Here is a 19,962-nt window from a genome sequence, read left to right on the forward strand (position 1 = left end):
GGGTACCCACTCCTACTGTGCCAAGACTCGCGTAGTTATCCGTAACTATGCCCTAAGGAGCTGAGCAGCCGGACCCCTGGGGTCCGACTCCATCTCACCGAACCAATGGTCCCGGACCCGCTTCCCGCTCGGGGACGGGTCCGGTGTCACCACGTGTCCCAGAGGTGGAAATACTCAGCACCTGTGACCGCGGACCCGGACCCCCGCAGGTGGGTCCGGGACCTCCACGTGCCATTCGGACTCCCGCAGATGGGTCCGGGACCTCCACGTGCTTATCCAGACCCCCGTGAGCTCTCGGCTCAGCTAGCTGCTCGGGAGGGGTCCGGAGCCGCCACGTGTCACACAGACGCAGGCGCGGGCGCAAGCCTTCCGCTGGAAGCTCCCTCACCCACCCGCATTAAGTGCGAGTGGTTGAGGCGGGCTTTGCTGCCTCTGGGCATGGGGCAGCTTTTGTCAGTCCACACTGTGGATCGCCAGTTACTGAGGCGGCTCGTCAGTTACCAAGACAAGCATTAAAGACTCAACACCGTGCGCATGGGCGACGAGTCATGATGACCAGCTACTGACTGGAGCAACAGTGCACGCTGCTACAGTGGACTGAGTTAGTAGTTCGGCGCTTCATCATGACCTCGACTCGCGGCTGCAGAGGCTAGACTCTACTCTGACAGGACAGCTCAAGACCATCCCTGGTCAGAAGCTACGCACGGAAGCCGACGACAAGATCTCCGGATCTGAGGCATTAAAGGCCAAAGTGTAGTTTATAATACATTGCTGGGTCCACATGTCGGGGCCCCGCTCAGTGTACGTGCTCCCCTTGGACATATAAAAGGGAGAGCACGCCCGCTAGAACAGGGACACACAGATCCTCAGACTCTCTCGATACTCAGCTGGAGGGCGCAAGCAATACAACACACAGTGGACGTAGGGTATTACGCTCCGGCGGCCCGAACCACTCTAAAACCAGCTGTGTTCATCGTGTTCTTCCAAGAGATCGAACTAGTCCTAGCTAACCCCCGAGTACTTACCCTCTGGGCTTAGGCGGGTGCATTCCGCCACCCGGCTGTGGTTTACCACGCCACGACACACTACATTGCAGTATGCCTCCATCTTCGGGTCGTGACAGCTAGACTCCTTCATTACTTGATCGATGACGAGTTGAGAGTCACCACGCACATCGAGGCGTTTGACGCCGAGCTCGATGGCGATGCGGAGGCCACTGAGGAGGGCCTCGTACTCCGCCATGTTGTTCGACGCAGGGAAATGCAAGCGTATCACGTACCGCATGTGTTCTCCGAGGGGTGAGATGAAGAGGAGGCCGGCACCGGCGCCGGTTTTCATCACCGACCCGTCGAAGTACATAGTCCAGCATTCGCCCTGGATTTGCGGTGGGGGCAGCTGAATGTTCGTCCATTCAGCCACGAAGTCAGCCAAGATTTGGGACTTGATCGCTTTGAGGGGGGCGTAGGTGAGTGTCTCTCCCATCAGCTCCACAGACCATTTGGCAATTCTACCCTCGGCTTCCCGGTTGCGGGCTATCTCTCCCAAAGGAAAAGACGAGACCACGGTGACGAGATGGGCCTCGAAGTAGTGGTGCAGCTTGCGCCGAGCCAAAACCACTGCATAGAGTAGCTTCTGAATCTGCAGATAGCGTGTCTTAGTTTCAGACAACACCTCGCTGATGTAGTACACCGGCCGTTGGACGGGCAGAGCATGGCCCTCCTCTTGTTTTTCAACCACGATCACCGCGCTGACCACTTGGGTCTTCGCAGCTACGTACATATAGAGGGGCTCGCCGTCCGTGGATGGTGTGAGAATGGGGGCACGAGTGAGCGACGCCTTCAGCCTTTCGAGGGTTTCTTGGGCTTTGGGGGTCCACGTGAAGCGTTCGGTTTTCCTCAAGAGTCGCTACAGGGGTAAGCCTTTCTCGCCGAGACGCGAGATGAACCGGCTAAGGCCATGACCCTCTGTACCCCCTTTAGGTCTCGGTTCGGTCCCATCCGAGTGATGGCCGAGACTTTTTTAGGGTTGGGCTCGATGCCCCGCTGGGAGACAATGAAACCCAAGAGCATGCCTCGAGGCACCCCGAACACGCACTTCTCGGGGTTGAGTTTTACCCCCTTGGCCCGTAGGCAATCGAATGCGATCCTGAGATCGGCAACCAGGTCGTCCGCCTTCCTGGATTTTACAACGATATCGTCGACATATGCCTCTACGCTGCCCCCAAGATGGTCTCCGAAAACGTGGAGCATGCACCGTTGATAGGTAGCTCCAGCGTTTCTGAGGCCGAAGGGCATCGTAACGTAGCAGTACATGCCGAAAGGTGTCATAAAAGAAGTCGCGAGCTAGTCGGACTCTTTCATCTTGATTTAGTGGTAACTGGAGTAAGTATCAAGAAAGGATAGAAGTTTGCATCCCGTAGTAGAATCTACAATCTGATCAATTCGTGGCAAAGGAAAGGGAACCTTCGGACATGTCTTATTTAAACAAGTATAATCTACGCACATCCTCCAGTTTCAATTCTTTTTCTTCACTAATACTGGATTAGCTAGCCACTCGGGATGGAATACCTCTTTGATGAATCTGGCCTCCAGAAGTTTCTGCAACTCCTCGCCGATCGCCCGGCGCTTGAGCTCATCGAAGCGTAGCAGGCGTTGCTTCACCGGCTTGGAGTTGGGTCGGACATCAAGGGAGTGCTCGGCGACCTCCCTCGGTATGCCAGGCATATCCGAGGGGCTCCACGCGAAGATGTCAGCGTTGGCGCGGAGAAAATCGACGAGCACCACTTCCTACTTGCTGTCGAGGGTGGCGCTGATCTGCAACGCCTTGTCGTGGTGGTGGCTCGGGTCAAGGGGCACCTTCTTGATACCCTCGGCGGGTTCGAAGCTCCCGGCGTGTCGGTGCGTAGAGTCCAAGGCCTCGCTTGCCAGCTTGTCGAGGGTGGCTGCGAGGGCCTTGTCCTCCGCCTGAGCCTCCGCGTGCTCAACGCACTCAACGTCGCATTCGTAGGCGTGCTCGAACGAAGAGCCGATGGTGATGACGCCCTTTGGACTCGGCATCTTCAGCTTGAGGTAGGTGTAGTTGGGGATAGCCATGAACTTGGCGTAGCAAGGATGACCAAGGATGGCATGATAGGATCCTCGAAACCCCACCACCTCGAAAGTGAGTACCTCCTTGCGGAAGTTGGCTGTTGTGCCGAAGCATATAGGCAGATCGATCTGGCCGAGGGCTTGGACTCGCTTCCCCGGCGCAACGCTGTGGAATGGCGACTTGCTGGGGCGAAGCTTGTCCAGTTTGATCCCCATGAGCTCCAGGGTGTGGGTGTACATGATGTTGAGGCTGCTGCCTCCGTCCATGAGCACCTTGGAGAAGCGGGTGTTGCCGATGATGTGATCGACAACGAGCGGATACCGTCCCGGATGCGGGACGTAGTCGGGGCGGTCCTCGCGGCCAAAGGAGATGGTATCCTTCGACTAATCGAGGTAGGATGGCATGGCCCTGGTGATGGAGAAGACTTCCCGGCACTCACGCTTGCGTTGCCGAGAAGTCATGTTCGTCGTTGCTCCTCCAAAGATGAAGAAGGCGTTCTCCACTGGGGGGAACTCGTCATCTCCACCTTTGTCGCCAGCATCCTTCTTCTTGTCTTCGTCACGATGCGCGACACGGTTGTAATATTTCTTGAGCATTTCGCACTGCTCGAGAGTATGATTGACCGGGCCCTTGTGGTAAGGGCACGACTTCTTAAGCATGTCGTCGAACTAGCCACCACCGCCTCGAGGGGGGCCTCGAGGTCCTTGGTGGTCCGGGGCGGCGGCGAAGGCCTCCTCGGAGTCCTCTGCCTGCCCCAACCTGCGCTGGTTCGGTGGGACCGGCTTCTTTCCCTTCCTCCCCCGCTTCTGTTTCTTGGCGGGGGCGTTGGGCTTGACATTGCTGCCCTCCGTGGGCGCATCGTCTTTGCAATTGCTCGACTTATCATCGAAGATGGCACCAACAGCCTCCTCGCCGGCGGCGTAGTTGGTTGCGGCGTCGAACAACTCATTGGTGTTGACGGGTCAGCTTCTCGCAAGCTCGTGCACTAGGTTCCTGCACGTCGTACCCTCGAGGAAAGCGATGATGACCTCGACATGGGCGACGCTGGGGAGCTCGGTGCATTGCTTGGAGAAGCATCGCACGTAGTCACGCAGGGACTCGCGGGGCTTCTAGCGACACCCTTTGTGGTCCCAGGAGTTCCCAGGGCGCACGTACGTGCCCTGGAAATTGCCCACGAAGTCGGCCCAGTTGTGGATCTGATCCGCAGGCAGGTGCTCGAGCCACGTTCGTGTGGCGTCAGCAAGGTGAAGAGGAAGGTTGCGGATGATGACCGTATCCTCCGTCGCGCCGCCTAGCTGGCATGCTAGGCGGTAGTCGTTGAGCCAGACTGCAGGGTCGGTCTCGCCCGAGTACTTGACGAGGGTGTTGGGTTGTCGAAAGCGCGGGGGAAAAGATACAGTTCGGATCTCCCGGCTGAACACCCGGGTGCCCGGAGGCTCCGGGGACTCACCCCTGTCGTGCTCGGGGTCGAAGCGTCCACCCCATCGAGGGGTGTACCTCCTGCCGTCGATGATGTAGCGGGCATCGCCGTCGCCGGCATGCCCGCGCATGTCACGGATTCGCTCCCTTACGGGAACTCTCCCGATGCGCTCGTGCACCGAGGGTGCCCTCGCACCGGGCGCTACGGCTGCCTTGCCCTTTCCTGCTGGCGGTGTGTGCACAGAAACCTCGCGGTCCTGGTGCGCAGTCCCAGTAGGCTGCTCCAGGGCTTTTGAGCGCATACGAGACGTAGAACTCTCGGCCTGCTGCACGACAGCTTGCTCGATGAGCTCCTGTGCCTCGCGGCGCAGGTTGCGGCCCGAAGGCGTTGATGGCTCGGGCATAGCTTGAAGTAGATAGGCCGCAGCGACGAGTTTTTCGCCGGCCGTCTTCAGTTCCGGAGGATTGTCGACGTTGCTTGGGCATGTGCACCGCGCGCGGTACGCTGCTGCTCGAGTACGATGCGTAGCTCCTGGGTTTGCTGACGCTGCTCGTCGAGCTTGGCCTGAAGCTCCTTGTGCTACGCCAGCTGAGCTTGCCGCGCTGCCGAGCTTGACGAAGAAGAAGGGGCTGCAGGCGGCACCACCGGTGGGTTCGCCTGCGCGTCTGCCCCGCTATTCCCGTCATCACTCGGGGCGTTGTCGTCTTGCCCATCCGCAAGATCTGCCAGGAAGCACTCCCGAGCGGGATCATAATCCCCCTCGCTGGAGTCTTCGGAGCAGGTGAGGTAGTAAGCCATCGCCAGCTGGAATGAGCGGAGAGCGTCGGGGTCGCAAACCCCGGAGTAGTCCTCGGCCTCCTCGGCCGTGAAGTTGTTCATGAAGAAGTTGACGTCGTCGGCGATCGAGCTCGCCGTCTCGGGGTAGGATTCGTCGGGAGATGATGCGATGAGGTTGCGGATCGGCAGAAGATGACGACCCGGCAGATCCTCATGCTCGGTGAAGTTAGTGCTGATTGAAGAGACGTAGGCGGCAGCGTTGCGCATCCCAAAGGGGAAGGGCGACGGCGAGGTCGAGCCCCCCTTGGGAGGCACCGGTGCTGCAGCAGATGTTGGTGCCGGCGCAAACGACGCCGAAGCACGTGATGACGATGCGGTGGCCTCGTTGGCCGTGATGCTGAGTTGCAACATGCCAGCCTCAACCCACGTGGGGGAGCTACGGCGTGTCACACGACGCCGCTCCGCGCGTGCTTGTCGCGAACGTTGGCCCGAGCGCCTGTTGCGCCGGGCTGGTGAAGTCGGAGTAACGGGGTTGCGTTCGGGCGAGAGGAGCTGCATGAGGTAACCATTGCCGGTTGCTCTGAACTCGAGACTCCCGAACCAGATCACGCGTCCTGCGGGAAGCGGATTCGAAACACCCATGGGGTATGGGTTGGATCTGCCCGCCATCCCCTGGAGATCAAATGGGAAAAAGAGAGAAAATGTCATGCAGTGGCCCCTACCTGGCGCGCCAACTGTCGGTGTCCCGACCCGGGGCCCCGGAACCCAACTAGTAAATGCCGCGTGTTTCCTCGTCCCAGATGATGATGCAAGAGACAACACAGTAACGCACGATTTATCCTGGTTCCGGCCGCGGGGCCGTACGTCCAGCAAAGGGGGTGTGCGAGGGCACTGTATTATCTTGCACCCGGAGTGCTTGTAGTAGGGGATACAAGTCAGGCGAGAGAGGGAGGAAGGCTCCCAAGTCTCTGCTAGAAGTGGAGTCAGGTATGGCGATGAGTGCTCAGTAGTGCTGAGCGCCCTCCCAGAGAGAGAGAGCGAGAAAGCAAGGGCGAGAGAGTCTAAAGGAAGCCCACCTCCTCCTTTTATAGTCACAAGGAGGGGCGGCGCACATGAGTGAGGGCGTGGAAGTCGTCGTTTTCCCCCGAATCGCGGGGGTACAGTGGTCGGATACTGTAGGAAGTACACTGTGGGGCATGGCGGCGTGCGTCGCAGTCGTCCTGGATATCGTCCTTGGTCCTGCGAAGATTGCGCCGGTCGTCCTGCCAGCCCCTACAGGCGGCGTGGTCGTCGCTGGTGTATGGTCTACTATATACGGTGCAGTGGCGTTCGGTGGGCCCTGCGGACTAGGGTCCTGCATGCACCAGCGGTAGCGGTGGCGGTAGCGGGGCGCGCGGAGGCCCCGGACCCCCTGGTCGGAGTGCGGGCGTGCACACTGGGAGGTCCGGGGGGACACGTGGAGGTCCCGGACCCCTCGAGGGTGGGAGGTCCGGGACTCCGTCCGTGTGTGCGGAGCGCACCTATCTGAAGGATACGTGACGTCGTCGGACTCCTTCCCCCACGGGAGGCGGGTCCGGTTGGTCGATGTAGGCAGAAAAGTAGCGGGAGCAGTGCAGAGCCTGTCTTGTCCCGCGTCGCAGGTCCCACAGTGCTGCTACAGCATCCGGGATGGTGGAGCGGGGACCGGAGTCAGCGGATGGGACCCCGGTCACATCCACTGTGGGAATGGCGGCCCGACGCCGCCTGTCCTGGGTGCCGTGGTGGAGTGGCTGGCCTTTAATGCCTTCGTACGACGGATGGGTGAGCAGCAGGGCCGTTTGTCCCTTGTGCCGAGAGGTGGCCTCGAGCGAGGCGGAGATGAGTTACTCCCTTGAGGGTAGGTTTGCTACCATCGAGCGAGTCGGAGATGCGGAGCGCAGTCGAGGGGTCTCGACGGGGACCCTCGAGCGAGGCGGAGATCGTCCCGCAGGTTCGAGGGGGATGCGAATGGGCCGCACGCTGGACTTCTTTGAGTCCTTTCCTTTCTTCCGGATGGGAAGCAGGCCGTGGGCCTTCGTGGGCTCAGTCGCTTAACATGTGCTTGCGTTTTCAAGAGTGATCTTAGTACCCCAATTAGGGTATCCCTAATCGTGGTACCCGATAGCATACGAACTCCTACTTGGTAAAAAGCCTAACGTGTCTTACTCTAGAGTCTTTGGAAGTAAGTGCTTCATTCTAAACAAGAAGCCCAAGAACTATAAGTTTGCACCTAAAGTTGATGAAGGATTTCTTCTTGGTTATGCCTCAAATGCTCATGGCTACCGTGTTTTCAACAAAACCTCCGGTTGTGTTGAAATAGCGTGTGACGTGACATTTGATGAATCTAATGGCTCTCAAGGAGAGCAAGTTGATAATGTTGTAGGAATGGAAGAATCATCAAGTCAAGTCATCAAGAAGTTGGCGATTGGTGAGATAAAGCCTCAAGAACAAGTGGACAATGATAATGATGATGAGTTGATGTTTCAAGGGCCATCTACCTCTACGTCCACTGCAAAACCCGGAAACTCCGGATATGAAGCCGGAGACTCCAGACATCTTGACCGGAGTATCCGGACTCCAGACCGGAGTATCCGGGCCACTCAAGCCGAAGCATCAACTCAACATAAAGACCAGTCTCAAGACGATAGAGAAGCTGGACCAATCCAACATCAATCCTCCATTCCACATCCAAGAGTTCATCACATAATTCAAAAGGATCATCCCGTGGATAATATCCTTGGAAGCATAAGTAAAGGGGTAACCACTCGATCTCGTTTGGCTACTTTTTGTGAACATTACTCGTTTGTCTCTTCCTTGGAACCTCTTAAGATGGAGGAAGCATTGGATGATCCGGATTGGGTGATGGCTATGCAAGAGGAATTGAACAACTTCACTCGGAATGAAGTCTGGTCCTTAGTAGAAAGACCCAAGCAAAATATAATTGGAACCAAGTGGGTCTTTCGAAACAAACAAGATGAACATGGCGTGGTGACAAGAAACAAAGCAAGGTTGGTTGCTCAAGGCTACACACAAATCGAAGGTTTGGATTTTGGTGAGACTTATGCACCCGTAGCTAGGCTTGAATCAATTCGTATTTTGCTTGCCTATGCTACTCACCATGATTTCAAGCTATATCAAATGGACGTGAAGAGTGCTTTTCTTAATGGTCCAATCTCCGAATTAGTATATGTTGAGCAACCACCGGGTTTTGAAGATCCCAAATTCTCAAACCACGTCTACTTGCTCCATAAGGCGCTCAATGGGCTAAAGCAAGCCCCTAGAGCATGGTATGAATGCCTTAAGGACTTTCTCTTAAGGAAAAGCTTTGAAATAGGCAAAGCCGATCCTACTCTTTTCACTCGCAAAGTTGATAGAGATATCTTTGTGTGCCAAATATATGTCGATGACATTATATTTGGCTCTACTAACAAAACTTGGTGCGATGATTTTAGTAGGATTATGACAAAGAGATTTGAGATGTCTATGATGGGTGAGTTGACCTTCTTCCTTAGATTTCAAATCAAGCAACTCAAGGATGTCACTTTCATTAGTCAAATCAAGTACATCATGGATATGCTCAAGAAGATTGACATGGAAAATGCCAAGCCCATCAAAACTCCCATGCCAACCAATGGGCATCTCGACCTCAATGAAGATGGCAAGGCCGTGGATCAAAAGGTATATCGCTCCATGATTGGATCCCTTCTTTATCTGTGTGCATCTATGCCCGATATTATGCTTAGTGTGTGCATGTGTGCAAGATTTCAAGCTAATCCGAAAGAATGTCATTTGATGGCGGTTAAGAGAATCCTAAGATATTTGGTCTTCACTCCTAACCTTGGTTTATGGTATCCCAAGGGCTCATCTTTCGACTTACTTGGCTATTCCGATTCGGATTATGCCGGTTGCAAAGTGGATCGAAAGAGCACTACGAGGACTTGTTAATTCCTTGGCTGGTCCTTAGTAGCTTGGAGCTCTAAGAAACAAAATTTGGTTGCCTTGTCCACGGCGGAGGCCGAGTATGTCGCCGCTAGTGCGTGTTGTGCACAACTCTTGTGGATGAGACAAACGTTGAGTGACTTTGGTTGTCATTTTGATGCAATTCCTCTATTTTGTGACAATGAGAGTGCAATCAAGTTAGCAAACAACCCGGTACAACACTCCCGAACAAAGCACATAGATATTCGGCATCACTTCTTAAGGGATCATGAGGCTAAGGGAGATATTGCTTTATAACATGTAAGCATCGACGGGCAACTTGCCGATATCTTTACTAAGCCTCTAGATGAGTCAAGGTTTTGTGCTTTGAGAAGTGAACTAAACATCTTGGATTCTCGTAACCTAGCTTGAATTACTGCATACACTTGAATGATATTAGATTAAGTGGTTCTCTAAATGAAAAGATCTTGAAAACTTTCAAAAATGTGTGACTTTTGTTTTATGAAAAGTTTGGTTCTTCACTTTACTCACTTGAGATCATTGTTCTCCTTGATTGATTGTTGGCTGATCTTGAGTCAAGTAATTTCTCTCACACCTTTAGATCTTCAAAATCTATCTCTACCAAATCCATCTAGATCAAGTTCTTCTGAGCCATTGTCTGCTCAGATTGAGGGGGAGCCGGAGTCTCCGGCCTGATAACCGGAGTCTCCAGACGGTCCGGATTCTCCGGCCCAGAGGCCGGATACTCCGGATAATTAATTTTTCCTATATACCGCGCTGGGGGGTCGAGGGTAACACGGTAGCTCTTCTTTTTCACTGCCGACGCCGCCCTCTCCCTTCTCCTCTCCCTCTCTCTCACCCTAGGGGCGATTTCAACCTTCCAACCATTACGAACTCGTCAATCTTTGAAGGAAGGCTCTTCTCCCCTCTGGAAACTCCGGGGAGGCTTTGGATTTGAAGTTCCCGCGCTCTCAACGGTCTCAAAGGCATGGTGAGGCCACGTGCTGGTGAGTCTCTGGAGGATGCGGAACATAGGAGGCAAAAGCGACGTCATGATCCAAGGGAGGATCCTCCAAACCCTCCAAGGGAGTTGCATCCACGTCATCGCGCGGGCAAGGAACCCGCTGGCAGCAGTTCAAGAAAGGAGCCAAGGAAAGCTCCTTACATTTTGCAAAGCCGACTCGCGGCTCCTCCATCCCGTCCAACTCCAACAAGCAAGGGTATTGCTCATGACATTTGTCCTAAAACCCCTCCTCGCTTGCAAGTTGAATACTCCTCTGAGCAGCGCGACTATCCAAGCGTACCAAGGATTCATCGACCTGGAATTGTTCCTAGCTTTACGGTTGAGATGGAAAGAAATTACTACAAGCAAGATGTGGCACTTAGGAAGGCACGCAAGGAGAAAGTCTACAAATATGACAAGAGTGAAGGTCTTGAGAGGCGTTTTTGGTGTAAACTCCTCAGTGGTGATGCGCAAGTCTCATGCTCCCATTGTCCCATGCAAATACGTGGATTGGAAATATTATGAAGATATGAAGGATCCATTCTTTAATGAGGCTATGGATAAGTGCAAGGAGATGGGACTTTATGATATCATGGGCTTTCGCTATGATTGGAATGAGGAGATCCTAGGTCAATTCCACTCTTCCTTGTACTATGATGAAAAAGAGATTGCTTTCTATTGGACCACCGAGGGAGTCAAATATGGAGTAGATTACATGACCTTTTCTAGGTTACTTGGACTTGGCACTGAGGATGAGAAAAGAGATCCCATTCATGTTGAGGAACAACTCAAGCCATATCAAGTACCTACCTTGTTCTACAATCCTATTTGCGCTCAAGAAGGAAAGGCGAACCATCTTTTACCGGTATACTATGCAATTAATCAATTCTTTAGAGCCACCATTGATGCAAAGGATGGTGATTCCATTGCACATAGATACTATGCAGTAAACCTTCTAGCCCGGACTTTGCCCAGTGGAAAACCTTTTTGCATCATGGACTTCATTTGAAATGAGCTAAGAAGGACTATGATTGAGGCCAAGAAGTCACTTCCTGCTGCACCGTACATCATGTACATGATTGAGAGGGTGACAAAGGTCACATTTCCAAAGACAGTCAAGCGTGAACCTCTTCACCTGCGTGCCCGCTCTGGTGATGCACCACCTCTTCCTCCATCTCATGCCGGTGCAACAAGAAACCCAAGACATGATCCTGCTCCATCATCTGTGGGTGCCTCTTCATCGTCTCGTCACCGTCACCATGACTCTTTTGTGAAGAGGGCCCTCCGCAGTTTGTTTGGGATGTGCAGGAACATTGCACAAGATGTTCATGAGAACGCAAGGTCGGTCAATGAGATTATGGGTCACATGGGGCTTCCTTTGGACACGCACCACGAGCTCCCGGACTTCGATGATCCATTTGCTGAGTGGGATGCCGCCGCCGAGGCTGCTGTTGCTGCTGCTCATGCTCCTCTTCCACGTGCTCGTCGCCAAGCCCGTTCTCCTCCTCGTCATGCTTCTACTTCCTCTCGCCGTGCTCCTCCAAGTGGCCAAGAAATCTTTGATGAGGAAGAGAAGACCGAGGAAGATGAGGACACCTCCGAGGATGTCGCCCAAGATGAAGATGATGAGTAGATGGACTTCATGCTTCTTTTCATTCCCTTTTTGGCACTTGATGACAAAGGGGGAGTGAAAATGCCATTTATGTACTCATTTGGGCATGTATCGCCTTGTATCGAACTTATGTCGTTTCCATTCCATTTCGAACTTTCTCGATCATTTGTGAGGACTATGTGGTGTGAGAACATTTGTAATGTGTGCTACTTTGTGCCTAGATGTGTTACTTATCTATGTGCTACTTTCTAAGGAATTTCCGCTAGTATGTGACATATTTGAGCTGTGTAACTATCTGTGTTTCTGTGTTCTAGTTCAGAAGGGCCGGATACTCCGGGCCCCAGGCCGGATTCTCCGGATTCCCTGACCGGAGTCTCCGGGCTCCTACCCGGAGTCTCCGGGTCCTACTGTCGAACACTCTTTTTTTTAGTGAATATCATGCCATATGCATCACACTTGTCTTTGCACTCACTTGTTCACCCCACTGTAAAACATATAAGAGCTTTTGTGGTTCTCTTGATATATATGCCAAAATTGTTGACATGTCAAGTCAAGTTTGAAATTCAAAAGTTCATGGCATACATTAAGGGGGAGCTCTTATATGCTAGACGTTTACTGTTTTATGATTATCAAATGAGCTACATGTGGATTGTCATCAATCACCAAAAAGGGGGAGATTGAAAGTGATCTAGGCCCCTAAGTGGGTTTTGATGAATAATGACAAAACACATATATATTTAATTGTGTAATTGATAATGTGTGCAGGTGATGAGTTTGTATAGGTGAAACGAAAGACGACGTACGACCCCTCAAAAAGGAAATGAAAAGGCGTAATTCAAGCATGCTCAAGGAATTAGATTTTATATTTGAAATTTGAGTATAGGGACGCCGTACTATTAAGAGGGACTTGATTCAAGGGTTTCGATTTAAATCTTGTGCTCAAGAGAACCTAGACAAACATCTGAGAGCCACAAAATACACTCAAAAGAGCAAAACATGAGTTTCCATCCTGCCTAACCCGGATACTCCGGGTATAGGGCCGGATACTCCGGACCCCTTTGCCCGGAGTGTCCGGGTGCTGTTCTCGGGCCGAAAAGTTAGGGTTGCCCGGAGTCTCCGGGCATATACCCGGAGTCTCCAGGTAACTGTTCGCTCAACGGCTATTTTTGGGTCAAGGGGTATAAATACTCCCTCCCCTCCTTCAGTTCTCTCACTCTTGCCATTCCTTCGAGCTGAACTCCTTCCAAAGCCAAAAGAGAGCTCTCTCACTCCCCTCTCTTCATTCTTGAGTGATTCCTTTGAGGGATTTGAGTGAGAAGCAAGCAAGAGCTAGGATTCGTGCTAGTCCTTTTCATCTCTTGAGCACTTGGTTTTGGTCTAACCCGTGGATTCAAGTTTGTTACTCTTGGAGCCTTGGGTTCCTAGACGGCTAGGCGTGCTTGTGACTGCTCAATCAAGATTGTGAGCAGCACAAGAAGTTTGTAAGCTCCATTCCTCGCCGAGGAATCCATAGTAAGTGAACTTGGGCTTGAGAGGTGATCTCGCCCTTGGGAGAGGAGCATAGGGGTTCTTGAGCACCGTCTCTCAAATCCTTCTACAACGGAGACGTAGCACCTTCGGGTGTGAACTTCGGGAAATAAATCCTTGTCTCTTTCGTATTAACTTATTTGATTTCATTGCTATTTACTTGTGAGACTTCTTTTCTAGGGTTTGAGCTCGATCTACTCACTCACGAGTTTCTAGTGAGTTTTGTTTGTTGGATATCAACCTTAAGGAACCCCTGGTACTCGTACTTTAGCTCGATCTACTTTTCATACACAGATTCCTGCAGTTTCTTTTCAAGTTGTTCATACCCGGAGACTCCGGTCATAGCTCCGGATACTCCGGACCACAAAACCCGGAGTATCCGGGCTTATACCCGGAGTATCCCGGCTGAGTATGCATCTGACAGGTTTTTAAGTGTCTTTGAGTTGCAGATTGGCTATTCACCCCCCCTCTAGGCATCTTAAGGTCCTTTCAGGTAGGTGGGCGAGTCTTTCCGAGAAAGCTTCGCTGCTGCGCGCGTCCCTGCGCCTGCGAACACGTGGCGGCTCCGGACCTGCCCCAGGCGGGGTGTCTTTTCCCTCCCCGCTGAGGGGTCCGGATAGTATATGGGGGTCCGGAACCCCGTGGGAGGTCCGGGGCCTCCGGCTGTTAAGGCACGTAGCTTCCCCTCTTCAAGGACACGTGGCGTCACCGGACCCGTCCCAGAGCGGGGAGCTGATCCGAGGTCGTTGGTCCGGTGAGGTAAGAACCTGACCCGTGGGGCCCGGCTGCTCCGCCCCTTATGGCGTAGTTACGGATGACTACGCGGGTCCTGTCTTGCTGCAGTAGGAGTGAGTATCCCTGTTATAGGGTACCGACAATCCTCTTAGGATGTGGCCCTTAAATTATCTAGGTTAAAAATTAAGGCTTTTTACCATCTCTAGTTGTATTTAAGGACGAAATGACGGGTTTTCTTATTAACAAAAGATAGCATCTGGAACAAATTGGAATTGGAAAAGTGATAGGCAGGCAGCAACTCAAGAGATGATCGAACAGGCATCATGCTAAAAACAAGCTTTCTCCTACGATGCCAACCGATGAGAGCGTGCAGCAATCAACTCAACCGGACCTGTAGAAGGGGAATACGCGGACGCGGTCGTAGAGCGCGGCGAGCTTGCCGTCGGCGCGGAAGAGGCCTGCGAGCTTGACCTTGTCACCACTCACGAGGTTGTAGCGCAGCAGCAACTGGTTCTTGTCGACGAAGATGGAGTCGCTGCACGCGCCGGCGAAGTCCAGCGCCATCTCGTGGCCCCACAGCATGTTGAAGTAGTACGCCGACAGGTCGTCCACCACCGCCACGCCCCGGCGGCGTCCATATTCCACACGCCGTGGACGCCCTCGACGCCGTCGTGCGGGAGCATGTTGGCGCTCTCCTCGTCGCGGATGTCGAACACGCACAGCCGGAGGCACCCGCCGGCCGACCCCAGGGACCGCCACAGGCGCCCCTTGGAGCCCTCCGCCTCCGGCGGGTCGCGGACCACCGACGCGCGCCCGCGGGCGGCGTCGTAGCGGACGACGTGGCCGCGGCGCCGGCTCAGCCAGTAGAAGCTCGTGCCGACGCGGATCCCCGGGGAGGCGGCTCCGAGGCGCTGCTCCGCGCCCTGCGGGCCGGGCGGGTGCGTCGTGTCCCACCTGCCCGTCGCGGACGAGAAGGTCCCCACGAGCAGGCGGCGGCGGCGGGCGCGGACCAGGAGCACCACGGTGAAGGAGACCCGCCCGGTCGCCGCGTCGAGGTCGTAGTGGTGGCCCGAGGCCGTGTCGCTGGTCGGCGGGATGGGTGGCGGCGGGAGAACAAGCCAGCGGTTGGCGGCCGGGTGGCAGACGTAGTAGCTGGTGCGGCTGCGGCCCAGCAGCAGCCGGCCGTGCGACGCCACGAAAGAGATGTCGAGCAGGGGGACGGTGCGCTCGAAGAACACGGCGTAGTCCTCCGCCTCCACCTGCAGCTGCAGGGCGGCGCGCGCGGCTTCCTCGCCAGGGACGTCCGCATCCGTGGACTGGTCAGCCACCGAGACGTCCGCCGGCTGATCAGGATCTTCAAGCTCTACAAGGGCGTCGTCGTCGGCGCCGGTGGAGTAGAGACCGCGGAGTATGAAGTTGTCCGCGGCGGTGTCACAGAGGTCAGGGGTTGGAGGCTTGACGGCCTTGTAGTGGCGCGGCTTGGAGGTGTACTTGGGGTCGAGAGGGAGGTTGAGGGCGAAGCTGTCGGCGGGGTCGGTGGGCCCGAGGGTGAGGTGCGACTGTGCGAGTACCCGATCTTACACCGAGGCTGGAGGATGAGCGCGCGGGGGCGGTCGTCGAGGAGGGGCAGCGGCCGCGGGGAGAGGTGCCGGGAGAGGAACGCCGGCCCGAAGACGATCTCGCGCCACCGCGGGCACACGACGGTGAGCCCGTACGCGTCCTTGGTCGGTAGGCGGTGCAGGATGTCGGAGACGACGCCGTCGTCCAGGTCCGGCGTCACCGCGGGTGGGGCATCTCCGGCGCCGCCACCCGGAGGGATCGCTTCCGCCGCCGCCATTGCAGGCCACGTGGAGCCAAACGAGAGATGATCTGGAGTTCGGAACGGCCTCCGTTTAAATTGGAAAAAGAGTTGCAGTTACGTAAACTGGGGTCGTCTTTTGTTTAGGAGCTGATCACGCTCGCCTTTTATTTGAACATGATCTTTAAATTACTTTAACCATTGTATTCTTCCCACAAAAGCCTGCACAATTCCAAGGATGATGCCTAGGAAAAGATGTAGTTCTGGTCCTCGTGAAAATTTGCTCTTGTTGAGCGAAACATTGATGTGGATATGGCACATTGTAGGCGGAGCTATGCAACTACCGGTATGGATCAAGTTCCATAAGCTTTCCACAGATTCAAGGGACATAAAAAAGGGTGTTGAGAGAACCAATTCAACACACAGCTGTATAGCAGAGGGTCCCGATTTGTTCAGGCACCTTCTCATTTGGAAGGCATGCTGAATATCTGAACACAAGCCTGTGCTTTCTATGCAGGTGCAGTGGTTTCATAGCGAGCACAGGAGACTCGGCCGATGCATAAAATTTTGGGTGTAAAATACTGTAGCACTTTCATTTATATTCGATAATTATTATCCAATCATGGATAAATTAGACTCAAAAAATTCGTCTCGCAAATTACAAACAAACTTTGTAATTAATTATTTTGTTTAACTACTTTTAATACTTCATCCATGCATTCAAAGATTTCATGTGACGAGGAATCTTGTAAAGTTTTGAAATTTTGAAGGCAACTAAACAAGGGTTCATTAGCTATAGGAAATGAGCTGCATAATTCTCATGCGTCATGTTCAGTTTAGCACATCTGAGTTTAGGTTTAGTCTCGGTTGAACGTATCAATTATCTTAGCACCACTCCTGTAGCAAACAAAGGCTATTTGGGATTATCCAACAACAAATAAAGATGAAAGTACGGGACACCCTAAAAAGGATCCAACTCCAGTACAGACAAAACTGACAATGCATTTGGCTTCTTCTAGTACAAATCCAAGCACCAGACAAACTTAATTGACTCGAGCTCTAAGGAGGGGGCTAAGGTCTTGTGACACTTAGGAGGTGTTGGCTTGGGCCTTGTTGAGGATCACACCCTCGTACTTGACCTGGAACCACTTCATGGCGTCCTCCTTGGTGACCCTGTGCTGGATACCAACACGGGACTTGCACCTGCGGCGGCGGGCAACACGGTACCCGGCACGCTCAAGGACGACGTAGAAGTCCATGCCATAGATACCGGTAGATGGGTCATACCTGAGATAATGCAAGAGAGAGATTGATTATAGTCATCAACAAAATGTAGCACTTCATTAAGCAGAAAATAGGCAGGCAGGGGTAAAAGGAACCAACAACTCCAAATGCCAAATATGTTAAGTGTTCTGAAATTCCTAATTCCTATGGGAGGACGAAGTATCCACCCATGTTTTAAAGGCGGTAAGGCGAGGCGAGGCGACCCGACTCCTTCCGGACGCCTAGGCGACGCCTAGGCGAGGTAGGCGACGCCATACCATGAAGGAAGTAAGCGATAGCAGCAGGAACTAGAGGAAATAAAAAGAAAAAGTAAAGGAGAAGGGGAGAAAAGAAGGGAAAAGAACTGGGCTAAAAGGATTCAGCTGGCCCAGGCCATTAGTCAGCCCAGCATACATAACCTATCTACTTCTATCTGCTGCCGATACTCCATGAGCAGCGCCGCCGCCACCGTTCGTCTCCCTCCCTCCCTCGGCCTCCCCTTCCTCCCTCCCTCTGTAGCAGCAGCGCCGCCGCCGGAGAAGGGAGCAGGCGGCGGCGGCAGAGCACCCATGGGCGGCGGCGGCTGGACGCGCGCGAGCGGCGGCGGGACACGCGCGCTGGCGGCAGAGCACGCGGCAGGGCTATTTCCCCCTCCATTCTTCCCCTCCCTCCCTCTCTTGCTGCTTTTTAGCTAGGTGTCCAGGACGCCCAGGATTGTTTGAGCGCCTTGACGCCTAGGCGACGCCTTTAAAACCATGGTATCCACAGACACAAATACGCAATGCCCACATATGCAGACAGTAAAGACAACATCAGTACGATGTTCTACACATACAAATCAAATGAGAATGGCATTATATGCATAGTTAAATCAAGGGGATACTCCAGGATAGAAATAAATTGTCAAATAATGAAAGCACAACAAAATGTCCCGTGCACCACAGTACTACAAACTTGACCATAGTTGCTACTAGACAAACATGCTACCTATGGAATAAATCAGAGAAATAGTGTCATGTACTATGGCTACTGCTTCATGGAAGCATAAATTTGGATGTCATCAATTCAATGTGACCTGAAAAATAATCTCAGATACTTCATTAGACATGGAACCGTTCCAGTACTCCATGGTTGTATGATTCGGTCATTTCAGTACATCAGTAAATGAATCAAGCTACCCAAAATCTACTTTACAGAAGATTCTCAAACTGTGTTAAGTTGTCATAGTGAGTAGCAACCAACATGCCGCACACATGAATGTAAAACTGCATGTTACTTCCTCTACATAGTACTAACAGACAAGCAACAACATCATCATAAAAGCACCCATTCACAGAAACAAATACACTACGCTTAAATCAGTGGAGAGCAGAAATGGGATAATCTTACTTGATGCCAAGATCAATGTGCTCCTGGATACCAAACCCAAAGCAGCCAGTCTCACTGAAGTTCCTCCTCAGAAGCTCATACTCCTTGACCTTCAGGCCACTCTCCAGCAGCTGCATCGCCTTCTCTCCCCTCACCGTCACATAGCATGCAATCTTCTCATTACGCCTGATACCGAACGACCTCACAGTGTACCTCGCTGCAATATCATAACACCATCAGTATCAGCACCGTCAACCCAAACCGCAAATCATACTTGCATATCAGGTTTAAGAAAATCACCCTTTGAGAACACCGGTGACTGCCCACTCAGCTGCTCGAGCACCTGATAAACAATCACTGTAGGTTAGAGAAGAGCCAATGGCGAATATCGTGACAACCAATAGTGTTATGCACATAGAGATGCCAAAGCAATTGAAGATATTGAGCAGTCTCTAAATGAAACTGTGTGAACAAAACATTTAACTACAACTAATGTGACAATCAATCGACTGATAAGCATTTGGTTATGGTGAAGACAAACATGACACCATATAAGATTGGACAGTTTGACGAGTGGAGGTTAACCTACAGCGCAGAATTAATTAAAATTCCAATAGAAAAACAGAATGAAGCACATCTAGATGCGATTTAGACATACTACGATACATATGCTGGAGTAAACCATGTAAGCAGGGACCACAAGAGCAGATCAAGTATATGAATTAGCACGGAGAACCTACTGCGAACAATGTATTCGTGGGGAATGGGCGAATACCTTGGCGGCGCGGGTGAGGCGATCACCGCTCTCGCCGACGGAGATGTTGAGCACGAGCTTCTGAACCTTGATCTCCCGCATAGGGTTCAACTGCTTCTTCTCCGACGCCTGCAATCGCAGACACCAAAACCCAAACCAACCCACATCGTCAGAACCGCAGAGACGCGAGGGTCGAACGACTCGTTGAGAAAAGAGAACGGGATGGCGCTGAGAGCAGCGCATCTCCCAGCGGCGAGCTCACCATGGGGAGATCTGGGAGGCGAACGCGAGCGTGGTGACAGGGTTTTCTGCAGCGCGGTGAGGGGCGGCGGCGGCGGCGGCGGAAAGAGGAAGCTTTGTAAGGAGACAAGGAAACCCTAAATCCTTATGGTGTGTAAAATTACGTACTTGACCCCGAGCAATGTTGTGAGGGGAAGGGGTGCTTTGGTAATTTCGTTCGACGGAAGGGCAAAAAATATTCCGTTGCCGGGACTCGAACCCGGGTCTCTCGGGTGAGAGCCGAGTATCCTAACCAGCTAGACTACAACGGAGCTGTGGTAGGCTTGAACAGGTAACTTTTTTAAATAATAGGTTGAAGGTAGTGATGACAAACTATTTGTTTGGGAAATCTTTGGTTGTTTCCTCTAAGGTAATGACTTAT

The 19,962-nt window shown here is 52.9% G+C and overlaps 1 protein-coding gene and 1 non-coding gene across 2 annotated transcripts; both read right to left on the bottom strand.

The window, feature by feature from the left end:
* Positions 1 to 16,751: 16,751 nt before the first annotated feature.
* On the bottom strand, positions 16,752 to 19,729 carry LOC120673972 (60S ribosomal protein L11-like). The gene is made up of 5 exons (XM_039955032.1): positions 19,564 to 19,729; positions 19,323 to 19,430; positions 18,848 to 18,890; positions 18,569 to 18,764; positions 16,752 to 17,203 (listed from the first exon to the last, which is right to left on the bottom strand). Exons 1-5 carry the CDS (start codon positions 19,564 to 19,566, stop codon positions 17,005 to 17,007), a joined length of 549 nt encoding a protein of 182 aa, XP_039810966.1. The 5' UTR covers positions 19,567 to 19,729; the 3' UTR covers positions 16,752 to 17,004.
* Positions 19,730 to 19,779: 50 nt separating this feature from the next.
* TRNAE-CUC lies at positions 19,780 to 19,852 on the bottom strand. The gene has a single exon. It is a non-coding gene; the product is annotated as a tRNA-Glu (tRNA).
* Between the last annotated feature and the right edge of the window lie 110 nt (positions 19,853 to 19,962).

The sequence above is a fragment of the Panicum virgatum genome, chromosome 5N (assembly GCF_016808335.1).
Source record: "Panicum virgatum strain AP13 chromosome 5N, P.virgatum_v5, whole genome shotgun sequence".
Classification (NCBI taxonomy): domain Eukaryota; kingdom Viridiplantae; phylum Streptophyta; class Magnoliopsida; order Poales; family Poaceae; genus Panicum; species Panicum virgatum.